The sequence below is a fragment of the Homalodisca vitripennis genome, chromosome 1 (genome assembly GCF_021130785.1).
Source record: "Homalodisca vitripennis isolate AUS2020 chromosome 1, UT_GWSS_2.1, whole genome shotgun sequence".
Lineage (NCBI taxonomy): Eukaryota > Metazoa > Arthropoda > Insecta > Hemiptera > Cicadellidae > Homalodisca > Homalodisca vitripennis.
The window spans coordinates 58,448,898-58,467,791 of NC_060207.1; the positions used below are offsets into that span (position 1 = coordinate 58,448,898).

Genomic DNA, 18,894 nt, shown 5'->3' on the forward strand with positions numbered 1-18,894 from the left:
TCGTACTATATCGGCCAAACATCAAGACCTGTGGAAACGAGGCTAAAAGAACATATTTACAATTATAAAAAAGAAAACATTGAAAAATCTAAATTAGTTGAACATGCTATAAAGGAAAATCACCATATCAGTTTTAAATCATCAAGTGTAGTTTTTAAAGAATCTTCCTGGACTAAAAGAAATAAAACTAAAAATTGCATGTAAGAAGGTTTTAAAAGATAGTTGTATTTCCCAACCTTCCGTAAATTTCAGTTACATTTTTCTACCATTAGTAAAAGAAGAAATTTTTCCACATAATTCTGGCACATTGCCATACCCAAGAGAGCTAAGCATTTTAGTGCATAAATGCAGTTTTAGTAAATTCCTTACTATTTCCTTATTTGAGGTCATATCTTGTTACTTTTTTTGTATTGCAGATAAATAACCAATAAACAGAAATAAATTTAAAAAAAATACATTTGTACATATTTGGATTATTATAATAAAATTAGTAAATTTTGAATATATATATATATATATATATATATATATATATATTTTCACTTTGGCATACAATTTTAGTATGTAAACAATGTTATATTATTTTTCTGATGCTACCATCGGAAAGAGCAACTAAAACTAAACAAATCCCATATATTTTATTTTATTTTTACACAACAAATAAGAAGTGATTGGGATGGTTCATAGTCTTTGTCTTTGTTAGAATTGTCAATTTCACTGTGAATATCTTCATCAGATGTTGGGATTTTGTCACTGTCCACATCATTCTGCTCATAAAAACCAAATGGTTCACTTATAAATGAAGAATCACTGATAATACGACGTAGACGCTGTGGCACTAAAAGGGTTAACTGGCAAAAGCGCTTTTGAAATAAATTAAATATGGAAAAATAAAAAATGTCTTTTGTATGATTCTACAAACTCATATTTATATTTATAATTGAACATATTTCTGAACACATTTAAAGACTACATAGTCTAATATTTGTGTTATAACATTTTAGAAGATGTGTATGGCTACAGATACATGAAAAGTATTTCAGCTTTACATTGCTTTTAAAATATGTCTTCTTATAAATCAAGTAAGTAGCTTTTAATCTCATATTAATATTTGTCAATGCAAAAATTTTATGTGGTCTAAAGGATTATTAAATTCTTTAAGCTTCTAAATCCATCATAAGACGTAATCTTTAGAAAGTAACATAAAGAACTTCATTCATATTCTTTGTCATTAAGAAACATTGTGATGTGTCTTTTCTCAACACAGCCAGATATCAGCACGTATTGCTTACCCTAGACAAGCTCAATTAAGCAGAGATTCGATCCAGGGGTCAAAATAAAGTTATAAATCATTTATGTCCATAAGGTTTAGATATATTATTTTCACAAAAGATGGTTATAAAATTCAAGCATTTAATAAATCACCATTCCCTAACTGACCTTTCAGAAATAAAGAGTTTGAAATAAATTGCACACCAATGTGCAAAATTGTAATATCATCAATTATTGTACAAAATATAGATCTCCCACTCCACTTCTGATCGGTCCGTCTGACAATTTTGCTTTAAAGTGTACTCACGAATGAGCATGCTTGCTGCAACATGTCAAGTACCAAACATGTCTTGACCCGATAGATGAAGCGAAGTCGTTTTGTCTTGATCAGGTAAATTATTGTCGATGAGATAACTAATTCTTTGATAAGGTTTGAATTGAGGATTAAAAAATTTATAAAAAATAATGTACTTCTGAAAATTCTGAAGTTTTGAAACTCACAAGCAAACCCTTACATTTGTTATTAGTTGTTTATAGTATCTTAAAAAATTTTAAGGCAGAGTGTAAAATAAAATACATGCAAACAAATCTCATCCATCAATCCATTCTATACAGATGAACTACTTTAACAAATTTAATGCATGGATCAATATTTTCTACCCCTTTATACGTTCTATATTTAATATTATGAAAAGTAGGATCAAATATAAATATTAATTCTTTAATAATAACAATTCTAGTCACCTTCTTACTGTAAAAATTTATTGGAATTACATAAATGAAGCACTACTTACACATCACTTGAAAGAATATCGCAGAAATGCTGGGCTATGAACTTGACTGCAGCCTCATAAAGTTTAGTGGCCAGAGTAAACACCGGTTCTGCCCACCGCACATTGGGTATCAACCCTTGAAGTTTACTGCAGCAGAGAACTGTCTCCAGAACGTTGTCCACAGTCTACAACATCAACAGTTTTCCTTTAATATTTTGAGTAACTGATGACATTTTTAAACAATAATAAATGTGTGGTGATGTTCGCCAAAGCCAATTAATACAATGTTATGTACTCAAGAACAGTTGCTTTGTACTCAAAGTTGAAAATAATCAGACTGTGAATCAATATAGCCAGATTTCATCAGGGAAGAATGGGATTATTTTGTGACGAAAACCCTTAGATTTCTCAATGCTGTTCAGATAGATACTACCATTACAAGGATGTCATAATCATAGCATAGTTTACATACAAATCCATTTGTGTAAAGACCCTCTTGAACCAAAAACCAATAAAGACATAATTAAAACTAGCTGTGATTACTTTATCTCATTGTGAGATGGTCTGAACTCTGGAAAAGGTTTATGAAGAAGCTGTTCAATCATTATTACGTAAAAAGAGATTTAAAAATGCATGATTCCATTCATTGCGTGACTGGACAGTTAACGATGCAAGTGTATTTAAGTTTTTCCTAAATTCTTGATTGTTCTATTAAATATTGACAAATTTCTGTTTCACACAGTTCATATAATATTATATACAGTGTGTTCAAAATGTTATGCACGCTGAAGGGATCTTAAAAACAGAAAGATTAAATAGACAAAGTTGTGTGTGATAACATTAACAAATTAATGTGGTCTAGTTGATTATTGGTTGTTTCGTTTACTCTCTGCTAATTAAACTAAAAACTAATTTGGTCAAAAATTTCAAACTGTCACACCTTTTTTATTAACCTATATTAAAACGTTTTTCATGTGAAATCTGAATGAAAATTTCTGCTAGTTTTAAATATTATTATTAAACACTTTTAAAGAACAGCAAGCAAAGAGGTGTAGGGTTTGAGCCAATTTTGTAAATGCACAACCCATTTTTTCTTAATCAAAAGAATGTACATTTTTTACTGATTTCAAAAATATCATATATGTTATACTTTTTTCGTCGTTTACATCAAATAATTCATAAAACCTCATTTCTGTACCGTGTGAAAGAAATGTTATTCTAATATTCCAATAGTTGGTAATCCTGACTGGTATTTCACTGTACAGTGTTGGAATCAGCTGATTAGTAAAAAATAAAAATTGTCACACAAGGTCAGTCTAAAAATGACTGTAACTGACATTTTTTACTTTTTAACATAATAGCATGTTAGTTTCAAGTTGTACCATATTTCATAATTTTATAAAAACTAAATGTCATGATATAAAAATAATGAAACAATTATATTTTTACACAACTAATTTTATTCTAACTAAAAATAATATAATAAATAACTCAATTGTTTAATGCAATAGGAATGTAAATTTAAAGTCTCAGTTTATGAAGTAGCTTTTAAATTACAAAATGTGTTCAATAATGCATTTGCATCAATCACATCCTGCAACAATTTCTACACTGTGCATATAAACTTATTCCCAAATAAAAATGTACTTCTTGTAAACGTGCGGCCCAGAGGACTTTTAGTAGTCAGAATTTAATAAGATGTATTCAAATTACATTGTTTAATTATTTTTATATAATCAACTTGACCACATTAATTTATTGGTCTTGTTATTACACACTACTTTGTCCATTTAATCTTTGCTGTATTTTTAATATTTTCCAAGACTTTTTATATTTTGGAACACACTGTGTATTTACATATACTATGCATACGTATTTATATGATTTCTCAAGATATCTATGAGATAGTGTCATAAGGAGATAAGTGAATACCAGATCTGTAAGATGCAACACAGTGTTCATTATCCAGTAATTTCCTATTATCTACTTTCAGTCAAAGTTTATTTCTCATGTATAAGTTTTAGTATGCATGATGACAGACCATATGGACAATGTGCTGTTTGTAGCACTTGTCGAGCAGCTCACGGGGCAATGTGGCAAACCCCTTGGTTGGCCACACTCGTACAAAGTACTTGGTGATCCAACGGAGACTCTTGCGGTAAATTTCATCCAGACCGTAGGCTGCAGCCAGTGGCAGGCACTCCAACACGCCCACTGTACACATCGGGCACGGCTGCCACAAATACCCAGGTGTCAAACAATTATTGACAAATCTAATGGAGAACATTTTTATATTATTATAAAACTTATAAGTTTGGTAAACTTTAAAGTCTTAAGAGTCACATCTTTGTCTAATTACTGACAAAATGTATCATTAAATTAGGTGATTGAGATAGGAGTGAACTGTGAAAAATGGATTGAAATGTTTATGAGAAGATAAAGATACTTTTTGATTGATTGACTTACAGAAACTTGATCAGCATTTATTTTTAAATGTCCTTTATTATAATTCACTGTAACTTCGACATTTATGTAAAGGTATTCTGACACATCCACATACATCACCTATAGTTCTATTGAGTGTATCATTGTAATTAGTGAGTTGACAAATTGTAATCACTGTTTGAGTTTCACTTTTGCATCTTTGTTTACACGGCTAAAACTCAAATGTCGCTCGAGAATAGGTTTTCCTTCTACTTATCAATTTCCACAAAGTGACAGCCAAGTGGTATCTGGCTCATAACACAGGGTGTTTATAAATAAATGTTGGGTTTTAACAATTTGTAGCAGTTTTTTTTACATATAACTTAAAATTATAATTCATAAATCAAATCAAAGAGTAACTCAAACAGTTTTTTTTTGTTGTGACCTGTGTGCATGCAGACTCAATGTTTTCTCTGCCATCTGTTAGAAAGCACTAATAGCAAATATGGTGACTTGTGAACAAAAGTCTTTTTCTGTTATCTATATTGCAAAGACCGAATCTGTAGTAACTGTGCAACATGCATTTCATATAAAGTTTGGTTGTGATCCTCCAAGTGATAATAACAACTGTAGATTATATCATCATTTTGAAGATACTGGCTGCCTTTGCAAAGGGAAGAGTAAGGGACGATCAATGGTTAGTGAAAAGTATTGAGTGAGTGAGGGAGACTTTCACACATAGCCCACAGAAATCCGTTAGGAAGAATAGTTGTGAATTTGCAATTCCAGTGATGACTGGAAAATTTTATGAGAGCGCTTACAACTAAGTCCTTACCATTTGCAGTTGTTACAGGCTCTAAAGCCTGCAGACTAGTGTTTACATGCGAACTTTACAAACGAAATGTTGTTGGATGAAAATGAAAATGTTCTGGATCATATTGCTTTTAGTAATAATCAACATTTCACCTCAATTGCCATGTGAACGCTCATAACTGGGGCTCAGAAAACCCTTACAAGATGATAAAATTGCAGTGAGACTCATTTAAATTGAATGTTTTGTGTGCCATATCTAGGTGGAAAGTTTATGGGCCTCACTTTTTAGAAGGAACTGTATCTCTTCTCTTGATGGGTTAGAAATATGGCTATTACTCAATTGGAAGAAGATGAACCACAGAACTTTATTTGGAAGCAAGATTGTGCACCACCTCACTGGCTTAACCCTTCCAACGCGGCTAACGCCTATAGACGCGGAACTGCCGATGCTTTAAACGCAGATAACGTCTACAAACGCAAAAGCTTTACTTTTGAAATGGCGAAGAATTAGTTGTTAAAACTTCCGTAAGAGAGCAGGTCAATGTTCTTTTCGACTGTCGGGACTAGACAAAACGCTTTGTCACCGTTGGTGGACGTTGTAACGGTACCTACTCGGGTTGAAAGCAATCGCCGCCATTTTTTGTATGGCCTGTGACGCAGCATACGCCTACAGACACGTTCGTTTCATTCAGCTGTTTAATTACGTGTGTGTTGGTCGTATGTTGGTTATATTGTAACAAAGTGTTTTGAATCAGTCCGTTGTTATTCTAATAGTGTTTTAGTTTGTTTTTACTAACATTTAGTATACTTTTTTGTCATATATTTATTATCCTGCAATGCAGTTTATTCAAAATTTCAAATGTTTTCGTGTGTATAAAATTCTCAAAAATATGTAATATTACATGTTTATTATTTTTTCTTATAAAGGCAATACCAAGGAATATGAAACAAAAATTAGCATTGGGAAATAAAAAAAAATATTTTTTTATATCTCAGTGTTTGACAGTAATTTAAATTAGCGCTTTAAGGGTTAACTCAGTACGCGATTGGTTGAAAGTTACTGTACTCAAAAGCTGGATAGGCTGCAAGGGGCCTATGACAGAGCTTGTTTTGCATGGCCTCCATGTTCACCCGACCTGACGCAATGTGATTTCTACTTTTGGGGATTCATAAGATATTGTATATATGTGCACCACTTAAGAGGAACAGGATTGAAGCAGATATTACGACAATCACTCCAGGCACATTGATCAAAGTTTGGGAATAACTAGGCTACCGACTTTGTGTACCGTGTGTTATACATACTTCTAAGCTTGTAAGTATAACTATTTGAGTTGCTATTTGATTTCATGTATTAATTATAATGTAAGTTTTATATAATAATTAGTACAAAACGTTAAAACTCCCATATTCATTTATAAACACCCGATATAACAGGATATATTGGCTGGTTCCCAAAAAACTCAGCTGGGAGCTACACCAACACTAGTTGTTTTTTTCATCTATTCTTTGTCAACTGTTGTCACTCAATGTTGTCTGGTAGCACATAATTATAATATAAGATAGAGCATTATTTATTTAGAAATCTTTGGACTTTGATGAGGTATTATTCTGATAAAGATACAGAGTTCACTATTGGCGACATTGAAGGAAATCATTTATCATGTTTTTTTCAGTTAAGACATTAATGAAACCTTATAATGAATTGATCTAAATGGTGATTACTGATTTATTTATTTGAATAAAAATTTCATCAACAATTAAATTTTTCATGATTAAATGTTTTACGTAAAAATGAGTATTATTGGTTAGTATGTTTTGAAACAAATATTAGATACTACTTATTATCTAAGTTCTATAACTAGGTTACGATTTGGCTTATAGGACAAAATTTAATTTAGGCAAAATCAATGTTTGGCTTGTCTTGCATGTCATTTCTTGTACAAGAATTTTAGTAAATTGTGTTTTAAATTTATGTACATACCTCAATAATTAAATAATATTATAAAAGTATAAAAAATTAAAGTTTAATTGTTTATAAAGATAGCTTTTACGGGAATAAAACAAGAAATATACACACGTCAAAAATGTGTTCTTGAAAAATGGTAAGTTTTTGAAAATTGTTGCATGTAACAGTATTATTAAGAAATTAAGTTTTAAATTAAGCTTTCTAATACGAACAAAATTTTAAAGACAATATTTAATAATTAATTAATTAAAAAATCCAAAACTTGATAAAATTGCCCAGACCAGACCTTCTGTCAAGAGAAGGTTAGATTCCGATGTGTTATTAATGTAAATAAGGTGGCAGTACCTTATGGAAGAAGTGGCAGTATTTGACTTTGAGCGTATACATGATGACCTCCTTGAGACCCTCCAGACACAACATGTCAGCCAATGTAGCCAGTTCCACAATGTTGATTGAGTCAGGAATGTTGCTGGCCCCACTATAAATGTGGCAGAGGGCAAAGTGTACTGCATTGTACGAGAATCTGAAACAGTGATTAACTTATGTAACTTGGAAAGGGTGAAAAAATTAGACCCAGAGTAGAGAAATTCTCAATCAAAAAATTGTATACCCAATCATGAGTCAAGATTATGGTCATCTGCCATCAGCATGTGTTTCAATGGTACATACCTGTTTTCATTTGTGTTTTTTCGGTTCAACAGTTTGTTTTAACATTTGTGTGTTTGTGTTGTTTACTATATTACATGTTAACCTTGTTTTAGGAGTTGATATCTAAAGAAAAGGTTAGATACCGTTCCTGAAACATAAAATGTCTGTTGCTGCAACACATACAAGATTTTACTGTGGAGTTAAAGTTGCTTCTTTGACGAAGCAACTTTAACTAAAAAAAGTCTTGGAGCACATGACATGGTACTACTATTTAATACAAGGTGCTGTCTTTGTATTGCCAAAACATGTACAAAGCCATGAGGGATGCTGGAGGAAATTCTATACTGACATTTCAGTATTTTGGACAGTGCAATGATTTAAAACTCCTAAGAAAGGTCGCAGGCTCAACACTTCACAGGCCTGAAAGATGATTAGGGCAGGCATTCAACTCTTAATTCCTCAGGAGGAATGAGATGAGATCAGATTGCCCTGAGCAGGAATTAGGACTTATTCTTGGTTTATGAATATTTTTAGGGCCTCCAAGATCTTAGACATATTCAACTGCCCTGGAAACTTTTTAGTGATTATTTTCAAGCAGGGAAAGCATGAATACAATCTGCTTAAGCTGCTAAGGGTGAGTTGTTTGTCTTTTTTCCTTTTAAAGAATGTAAAAAAACCTTGCTACGAAATTTGTGGAAAGGGGATCTCTCTCAAGCTACCCTCTTCAGAAAATGAATCATTCATGAAAAGAGTGACCCTGAAAGTCACAACAATTTGCTGCCATCACAGGCTCTGTAGGAAAGGAAAAGCATTAGTAGCAAAACAGGTAACCTGTGGTGGAAGTCTTTTTTTTTATTTTAGATATTGGAGGAGCCTTTAACAATATACAAAATCACATGATTGTCAATGCAGTCTTAGGTCATGGCACCGACTATCAAATTAGTGATAAGAGTAACCATTAGCACTTGAAAGTGTGTGCACATAACGTAGCTACAGTAGGAGGGGTTGATTCAATGCAAGTATTGAAATAAGGTTTTTTTTTTTTTTTTTCTCTTAGGACAAGAAGCTTATAAATTGCACTTAGTCCTGTAAGGACCTTTGCGCTGCTTCCGGAGTGATAGGATATTCAGGATGGGTAAGGTTAGGGAGTAGGGGCCGCCTCCTATCGAGATCCATGAGGAAGAATTAGGGCACTACATCTCAAAGTCATCCCGGAAAAAGGGAGGTCAGCTGTGAACCAGCCTCTCCAGTCAAAGTAGGCAGGGGGTGGCACACCCTTGTTGAGGTTAACAAGAGCCTCTGAGGTAAGGGAACAAACCCCACCAACTCCAACAGCCATCCTCCACAGTAGGCTAGACATATCGAATTGCCCATGAATCCAGAATCTCAACATTTGCGGTTAGTGATGTGCCGCTACTGGACATCCATAAGGTTGCCCAGATTGAAGTGGCACATCGGTTTTTGCTGTGCCCAGTGGTGGGTTCAACTGGTAGGTATAAACCAGCCAGAAGTGATCCCTGCTGGGTTTGAATTAAGCTTCATTCACTTTCCACTTCGTGCAGCATCTGAAATCTGACACTGGTACAGATTGACTCCTGGAATCTGGACCGCATCTTGACATCAGACACGCGTAGGCTACAGTCGGGTTAGCCAGCAGCTATCCAGTACAGTCTAGATGAAGAGGTATTCTCATTGTTTCATCAAATGCACAATTACCAGCCTCTTGTCCACTTTCAGTGACAATTCACCGAGGATTAGCCTCAGGTTGGTTTTGAAACGATTTATAGTGCCAGATTTTATACACTGAACTAAGCAGATAGTAAATGGTGTTGTAAACTCAATATTCGCTTTAATATGATTGTCTTTGCTAGCTCATGGAGTCAGTACGGCTGTTCTGTGTCAGCTTGGCTCACCAGACCAGTGCATGTGGCCCACTGTACTGTGCAGTTATTAAATTCAATCCCTATCCAGGCATGGCTGAAAAACGGTGCAAATCTCTCGGCCAGATAAAGAACTACATTAATATTACACAATTTGCAACACATACTATAGTAATCATTGTTTTGAGTTGTTTTCTTATCTGAGTATCAGTGCCTAAGGGTGATGTGTGGTATCCTATCAACTTATCAAAATACTAGTTTATTTGATGAAGACAAACATCAAGTAATGGAAATGAGTTTATATTCTGTCAATATTACAGATCTATTTGAGACTAATCGTATTTTCCTAATGGCAATCTTTCCAAATCTTCTGAGGTAAAGTTTGGCGTGCCACAGGGATCAGTTCTGGGCCCTACTTTATTTCTAATTATGGTTAACGATCTTGAGTACAATGTGAGTTATAAATCAGTAATGTTTGCTGATGATGTCACTTTTTTTACAACAGTAAATAATCAAAATGAAAGAGAGCTTAAACTAAGATGTATGATAGATGAGGCAGATGAATGGTATAAATCAAATTCTGTTGTTGAATTTAGAAAAAACTCAAAATATGGTTTTCTCCTTAAGACTTTAAGCTGATTGTAATGATAATGTGGTTAATTTATTAGGTATCACTCTGGATTCAAAGTTGACCTGGCATTCTCATATAAATGATGTATGTAAAAGATTGAGCAGGGTCATATATCTCTTGTACCATTTGAGGCACTGTGTAGACAAACACTTAGAATGGTTTACTTTGCCCTTTTTCAAGGTGTAATTACATATATGGACCATTATTATGGGGTAACTGTAGCAGTATAAATGAAGTATTGATTATTCAAAAGAAAGCAGTCAGAATTCTCAACAACGCCCATTGTCTTGAGCACTGTAGACCCTTCTTTATTTGCAGTAAAATACTAACTGTTGTAAATCTATACATTTTATCTTGTCTACTTTTTGCAAAAAATAATGTTAATAATTATGTCCTCAATGAGCATGTTCACTCTTATGCTACTAGAAATTCTCACCAAATTCATGTACCTTTTGCTAGGTTAAGTAAAACTAAATTCTCTTATGAAATTGTTAGCATAAGGCTATTTAATAGACTGCACATTTCTGCTCATTATAGTAGCTTCAATAGTTTTAGAAATATTTTATACAATTGGCTGTTGAACAATCCTTTTTATAAAATTGACGAGTTCTTTAAAAGTGATATATCTAGTCTAGTCTTCCAAAGTTAGTCTGTAGGTAGTTTTATCTGTATATGTTAATTGCTTTTATTTGTATGTATCTGTATGACATAGCCTATTGTACAAATATGTATTTAATGGCCAAATATATGACATGACTTTTTATATTGAAATTAAAAATACGTTTAAATTAGGTAAAACCATCAATTAACTATTATGTACGTTTACAAGAAAATATTAAATAGCTAATCAAAATGTGTTCAGGAATTGCATTAAAATCCCAGTCATCTAAAGGGACAAAGGTCAAATACTGCCATTTAAGTATGTGTCAAAGTGATGTCCAAGGTTATGTAATACATGATTTAAGACACCGAACCCACCTAGCCACTAGCTATGGCATGGTGTGCTGAGAATATACCTGAGATTTCATTGGAGCTGAGCGAGAGTATGTTACCAGGCTCTTGAGCAATTACCAGCCCTCTCAGTGAGAGGACACCAAGAATTATCTTCTGGTTGGCTGGAAATCTATTTTTAAGCGATGAAATGTGGTTGAAACAATTTATTACATTCCCAACAACAAAAGTTTTTCAGGAGCATGGTGATGATATCCTAATGACACAATAATTGTTTAAATCGAATATTAAATAGATCATTTACAGCAGATTTACTGTGACAAGACATAGCCCACATTTAGAGCTGTTGTTTATTCAATTTTTGTATTGTTGGCTATTCAACGAGAGCCTCATAGTTGGTTTTGAGGAATAGATCATCTATAACAGCTATCAATGTTAGTGCAAGGACAACTTTATTAAAAAGCACTTTTATTGAATTATACATGTTAACCACTGATAATACTACATAACCACTAGGCTAGTAAAAATAGAAATCACCTTAGAGGGTCAGGCATTATTATTACTTACCCTTGCAGAGAGATGACATTACCAGCGCTCTCGACCCAGCCGCCACTGAGAATGGCTGCGAAGTATTGACATCGGGAGCTCAGGATACACTTGTGAGCCTTAATGCGGCGGCCCCCTACCTCCACCGTTACATCAGGACTGATTTCGTCTAGAAACATCCGCAGCAAGTCCTCGCCTAATCGTGAAACTGGCCCGCCTGTACCCGAAGATGCATCTGTCTCCTCTGTACTGCCTTCTGTGTAATACAAAGTGGTCACAATACACAATCTTAATATGTAATTTAATATTAAAAATCACTTTATACAAAAAAAAATCAAAGTTATACATTTTGAAAAAATATGTATATGTCTTACATAACAATATTTACATTAAACAAGTTTTCAGACAAAACTAAACTAATGCACTATGCAAAGAATATCTACAAGGGGATACCCAAAAAAAAAACCGGAATTATTTTATAAAAATTATATATTATCAAATTTTTTACAATACAACCTTATCTCCTTCAAAATAATCTCCATTACAACTAATACACTTGTCCCAACGGTATTTCCATTGATCAAAACATTTTTTGTAGTCATCTTTAGAAATGGCTGCAAGCTCGAGCTTCGTTTTTTTTCTTAACTTCTTCAACGCTGTCAAATCGTTGACCTTTCAAGCCTCTTTTCATGTGTGGAAATAAAAAAAAGTCGCATGGAGCGAGGTCAGGCGAGTAAGGTGCGTGGGGCAGCGGAACCATGCCGTTTTTGGCTAAAAACTGCCTAACTGAGATGGCTGTGTGTGCCGGTGCGTTGTCGTGGTGGAAGAACCAGTCTCCAGTCTGCCACAAATCGGGTCTTTTCTGGCGAACACTGTTGCGCAATCTTCTTAAAATCTCCAAATAAAATGTTGGTTGACAGTCTGACCTGGAGGAACAAACTCAGAATGAACAATGCCTTTAGCATCAAAAAAGCAAATCAACATGGTTTTGATGTTTGATTTGACTTGCCGACATTTTTTTGGACGAGGTGAAGATGGCGACTTCCATTGGCTTGACTGTTGCTTCGTTTCTGGGTCATAACCATAGCACCATGACTCATCACCAGTAATTACCTTTTCCAGAAAATCGGGATCATTTTCGAGATGTTCTTTCAGAAGGCGGCAAGTTTCAACTCGATGTGCCTTTTGATGGTCAGTCAGAAGTCGAGGAACAAATTTGGCAGCAACCCTTTTCAGTCCTAAATCTCCTGCTGAACCGAGCTCCAAGTTAACCCACTACTCTCTGATAGTTCCTCAATTGTCTGTCGATGGTCGGTGAGCACAAGTTCACGAATTTTCTCAACATTTTCGTCCGTTCGAGAGGTTGATGGACGTCCAGAACGAGGTTTGTCTTCAATCGACATGTCGCCATTTTTAAATCAAGCGAACCACTCGTAGACCTGAGTTTTCCCCATAGCATCATCTTTGTAAGCTGTATTCAACATTAAAATAGTTTTCTGCAGCATTTTTACCAAGTAAAAAACAAAATTTCACAGCTGCACGTTGTTCACTTAAACTTGCCATGACAAAAACCAAAACAAGAACAAAACAGGGTTAGCGAAAACAGTCACTACAAACGAACAGAATGCACTAGGACAACGGAACTGGGGTCACTGAGCTTGCAATGGGTTGCGCGACACACGCCTAGCAGCAGGAATGTGTGCTACACGCTGCCGGCTGCCAGCAATACAATTCCGGTTTTTTTTTGGGTACCCCCTCGTATACAGAACAGCTACTGCTATTTTAGTAGTTATATTTTGTTACCACAGCGATTATTCAGTATGACTCAGTTGCTAAATGACGACATAATGTACACAGTTTTTTATAGAAACCAAGTATAATACAATCATTGAAGTATGGAGAGAGCTACAGCCACCAGTTTAAATCAATGCCATATCGTTGGTGTGCCAGCAATAAACTTTTTTATTAGACAATCATCCCTAAATTATGTAAGGCCCCAGGAGTGGGGAGAAGGAGGGTTTTCAGCAGCATTACTAACCATTACGAAGGGATGGTGGGGTTTGATGCAGCAGTATGTAACTATTAAAACTCAACAATTAATTACTTGGATTTATTCACAAAACTTACCTGTTTCCTCTTCCCTCAAAAATTTTAAAGTTAGTATTATATTTTACACCTCCCCCCACAATAAGAAAGGAAACCGAACAAAGTCTGTATCCTCCATACAAATGCCTCCTTCAATGGTAAAACAATTTGTTTAAATCTGCTTATGCTAAGCGTTTTGACATAGTAGGAGTTTTTGACGTTTGAACCAAATATTGACAGTTAAGATAAAAATTTGTGTAACAGTGCTGGTAAAGTTTCACTATCATAAATCCAAATATCAAAATTGGTATAAGTGAATAACTCAGTGGTCCGCCACGGTAGAATTCAGGAAGTATGTGCTGTATTTCTGTGTGCTGTAATTCAGAGAGTCGTCTGGTGGCTGTCTAGTGCATAACAAACTACATTTTTAGTGCTGAAATATTTAAATTTTTACTAGTTTCATTCATAAGTAAGTGCCAAATTTTAATTTTAACTAACAAGTTAAGTTTATTTTACCAAGTGGACTTGTAAATGTTTATTTTATTTTCACAGACAGTTGATTAATATAAGTAATTCAATACTCATAAATTTTTCTGTTTGAAATCACCTGTTTTGGAACACAGTTTGTAAGGCTTAAATCTAACTGTGGAACAAAAAGAAGCTACATTTCTTGTTTGCAAGTTGCTTCTAGTATGCAGATTTACATTTAAAATTCAATATTAGTACCCAGGAACAAAATTAAAGACTGGTTTTATTATATGGCTTACTTGCTTGACTAGTGTAGCTGCTTCCTGTTGAACATTGGAAACTTATACTCATTAACTTCAGTTGTTCATATAACTGTTTTATCATTTGTTTAAAAATATGCAACAAAATTCCCATGCAGATACTTAAAAATAATAATACATAAATTATTTATTAATTAACTGATAATAATTTTAAAAGCACAATAATTTAGTTCTGATTGTGACACAGTGAACCTGAACTTGGCTGTGAACAACACTGTATCTTGACAGTTGCCAGTATCCAGTTCATTCATGTCGTCTGTCAGGGATAACCCTTCTAATATAACATGTTACTGATTGGAACATCTGAGTACAAGTAAACAAGCACAACCAAGGTCAAGCTAGTGGAACTTAGCTGGCAGATAACCACTTGTTTACACTGGGTTAATAATCAATTATCTTACCTATAAGAGAAACTCAGATTATTTATTTTTCACTTGACATATGGTGAATTGAGTAGCTATATGCCAGGTGTTAATGCTTTATAACCAAGATTATTTTGTAGAAATATTATATGCAGATTTTGTTTCCTATGCATTAACAACATAGTGGCCTAATTTTCCCAAGCTAATATGCAAACACCATCTGGAAACACTATTGACATTGAGAGTAAAAACGAATTACAAACTAATAGTCTAGTTTTTGCCAAGGTAAAAGGGTTTCCTTTCTGGCCTGCGAGGATAACATGTGTTAATAAGACAAAAAATAAGAACACAGCAAATTTTGACGTTATTTTCTTCTCAACGAATGAGATTGGACATATTAGTACTAATGATATATACAAATATAATGATGTAAACAAGTCGAAGTTTACTTTAGAATCCATTCCTAAAAGATATAAGGATAGTTATGAAAAAGCCCTAATTGAGATTGAGAAATCACAGCAAGAATTAATTAAGTCAAATCAGTCAACTTTACCTTCAAGTAAAAAAACTCCATTAAATAGGCTGAAAACAAGATCAATGACTAGTGGGACAAAAGGCTGTGTAAATCCAATTTCCCAACAATCTCCAATAAAAACTCCTGTAAACCTAGAGTTAGAAAATTCTCCAGTTAGTTGTAATACTCAAACTAATACTGATGGAAAAATAACTATGCCCAATTGTATTATGACTCGCTTGCTGTATCTGTGTTGCGATCAAACAACAAAATATTTTTAATGAATACTGTGGTTACTCAAGCAATCAAATGCCTTGAAGACTTTGACCATCTTCTTAAACCACTACATTTATCTGAGAAAACACTTATATTTTTTCCTATATATGACCTTCAGCAAAAAGTAGATAAACTTGATCCAGAAGATACAAAGAATCTGTACAAACAAAATGGATCTCACTGGAACTTATTGGTCTTTGTGAGAAGCATAGAAAAGTTCCTTTATTTTGACTCAAGTGTTCTTCACACAAAAGCAAGCTACTGTCAAAAAAATTATACGGCTGATCTTTAACACAACACTCAAATATATTACTCACTATAGGGACTAATGATATTGGCCTGTAGCTAGAGGGACTGTTTCTATCACCTTTCTTGAATATTGGTGTAATCCTCACTACCTTAAGTTTGCTAGGTAAAATCCCTTGATCCAAAATCATATTAAATATATATATTAAAAGGTTCAGCTATTGTGTCTATTATTTCCTTAAATATCTTATTAGAAAACCCATAGAAATCTTCACTTTGTGATGAGCTAAATTTAGATACACACAACAAGACATCCTTGACAGTAATGGGTTTCCAAGTAAAGTACTTTCTTTCAAAGGATCTACAAGAGATAAAACTGTTTACATTTTGAATAGCTAAATCAAAGTTATCATTTGGATGTAGGTTATTCATTTGGCTAACACAATTTACAAAATAATTATTAAAAGTATCAGAATCAATAGTAGTCTTTTGATATTCCTTGTTACAGTTTGATTCAGACTTAATAACATTCCAAGCAGCTTTACACTTATTTTTGGATGATAGAATGTAATTTTCAAAAGCAATTTGTTTGGCCTGTCTTATTTCAGCCTTGTATTGCTTTCTGATTGTAATGTGTGCAGTTTTGTGAACATTTTCATCAGTAAGATCTTTGTGATTTTTATATCTATCATAAAATACCATAACAGAATCCCTGTAGGATTTAAGTTGAGGTGTAAACCACTTACCACCTATTTTTTATTTTATTTTTACTTTTTGACTCATTTACCTTTACATTTTTTACAGGGCAACATTCGTTATAATTAACACTTAATATGCTTAAAAAATAAGTCAAAGCTTCGTTTACATTAGCATACCCATACAAGTAATTCCAACTAAAGTTATTTAAATTTTCTTTAAGATAAGATACAGCCTGGGAGTCTAAAGATCTAACCTGTTTAGTGATTACGTTAGCTCTACTTTTGAGATTGTCAAGGCTACTAAAGTTTGCTAAAACACCAAAATGGTCTGACATACAAGCATCTACAACTTTGCACTGCACTTCGTCATTGCTTATGTTAGTTATTATATTATCAATGCAAGCTTGGCCTCTAGTCGCTTCCATGTTGACACAATACATATTATATGATCGTAATAAGTTAAGAAAAGATTTTGTTGTTTGGTCATTTTTAAAAACATTTATATTAAAATCCCCTGTTAAAATAAAATTAGATGAGTATTTTTTACTTAAATACTCCAGAAAAATATCAAGACATTGAAAAAAAATTTCCACATTAGACTGTGATGTCCTATAAATTGAAACAATTACAGTGTTTAACTTTGTTATGTAGGCAGCTGAGACTTCAAAGATGCTATTTATAGAAAATTTACTGACATTTATGACTGAAAACTCCAGGTGAGACTTGATAAAAATAGATGAACCCCCATTCCTAAGCGGTGGTTGCCTGCAGTAAATTCCAGCAAGACTGAAACCCTCTGGAATGTACAGAGGAATTTCTTCTGAGCATAGCCAGTGCTCATTTATTGTAACAACATTGCAGTCAATATAATTAAAAAATAACTCCAACATATCCAATTTGTTTCTAATGGATTGAATATTGATATGAGATACCTTGAAACCATTAAGACCTAGGATGTTTCTATTATTAACTAAGGGTGAGGATCTGCAGGTGGTGGTTCCGAGTTTCCCAGATCAGCAGGAGTAGGCAGCCTGGGTTCCAGTTCCTCATAGTCATCACATCCAGGTGGTATTGGTTGTTGATCAGTCACCATTGATGCTACCAGTCCCTGTTCAGGGCTTTTCTTGGTAGGCTTCTCTACTAATCGTATTGCTTCAGATATCTTTCTTGCCAGCCACATTTTACCCCTGTAGTTGTTGTGTAAGCCCTGCTGAGTGTGCAAGTGTCTTTCAGCCTCACTTGCCTGTACTAAGGTGACGTTTGGATGCTGTCGACAAAGAGTTTCAAGAGACTTATTGGTTTTTCTGACCTCTTAATTCACAACTGACCATTCTGCAAGATCATATCTATTTGGTATATTAACTAGTACGATATTCATTTGTGAAAATTTATTTAATGTGTCTGTTATATTCTTCAAGGCTTCATTGGCTTCATTTTTTGCAACATCATTTGCACCGCATACTGACACCAATATGTCTCTTTCCTTCAGATTCAATTCCTCTATATTTTCATGATTTAAAATATCCTTGCTTCGACCACCAGGCTTGATAAAACCAAAAGCCTTATTGGATTTGAGTGCTTTGTTCAGATGATAGGCCAAGTCTCGTCCATGACTATCCCCGCAAATGAGAATTTCAGGTTGTACATTTTCAACGTTGACCATCTCATCTTCTTCTTCTCCCTAACGTTACAAGTATGTTAAAAAGGGGGGAGGGTGAAGAGGGGATCTGAAAAGTCCGATTTTAACGTTATGTAATTAGGGACGGCTCATAATGTTGCTGCTGATCCAAGTCAATGAACCACTGAAAGGTTGAAATCTATAGGGCTTAGTAAATACAGTTTTCCAAAAGTTGTTTTAAATATTTAGACTGTGCCTTCCTCTTCCTTTTCAAAATGAGGTATAGTAAGAAAACCAATTAAAAAACTTAACAATAAATGACAAGGTTTTAACTATTTTACCTACTTTGAAAACCCCATAAAATCCCAACAAATTTATAAACTGTACAGATTTATAAAAA

General features: G+C 33.9%; 1 protein-coding gene across 1 annotated transcript in view; it reads right to left on the reverse strand.

The window, feature by feature from the left end:
* LOC124362286 overlaps window positions 1-18,894 on the reverse strand; it is a 53,454-nt gene that overhangs the window by 15,221 nt on the left and 19,339 nt on the right. The window contains 4 exon segments of the mRNA XM_046816650.1: window positions 2,067-2,230; window positions 4,087-4,278; window positions 7,597-7,774; window positions 11,929-12,163. Coding sequence (XP_046672606.1) covers window positions 2,067-2,230; window positions 4,087-4,278; window positions 7,597-7,774; window positions 11,929-12,163 — 769 coding nt within the window.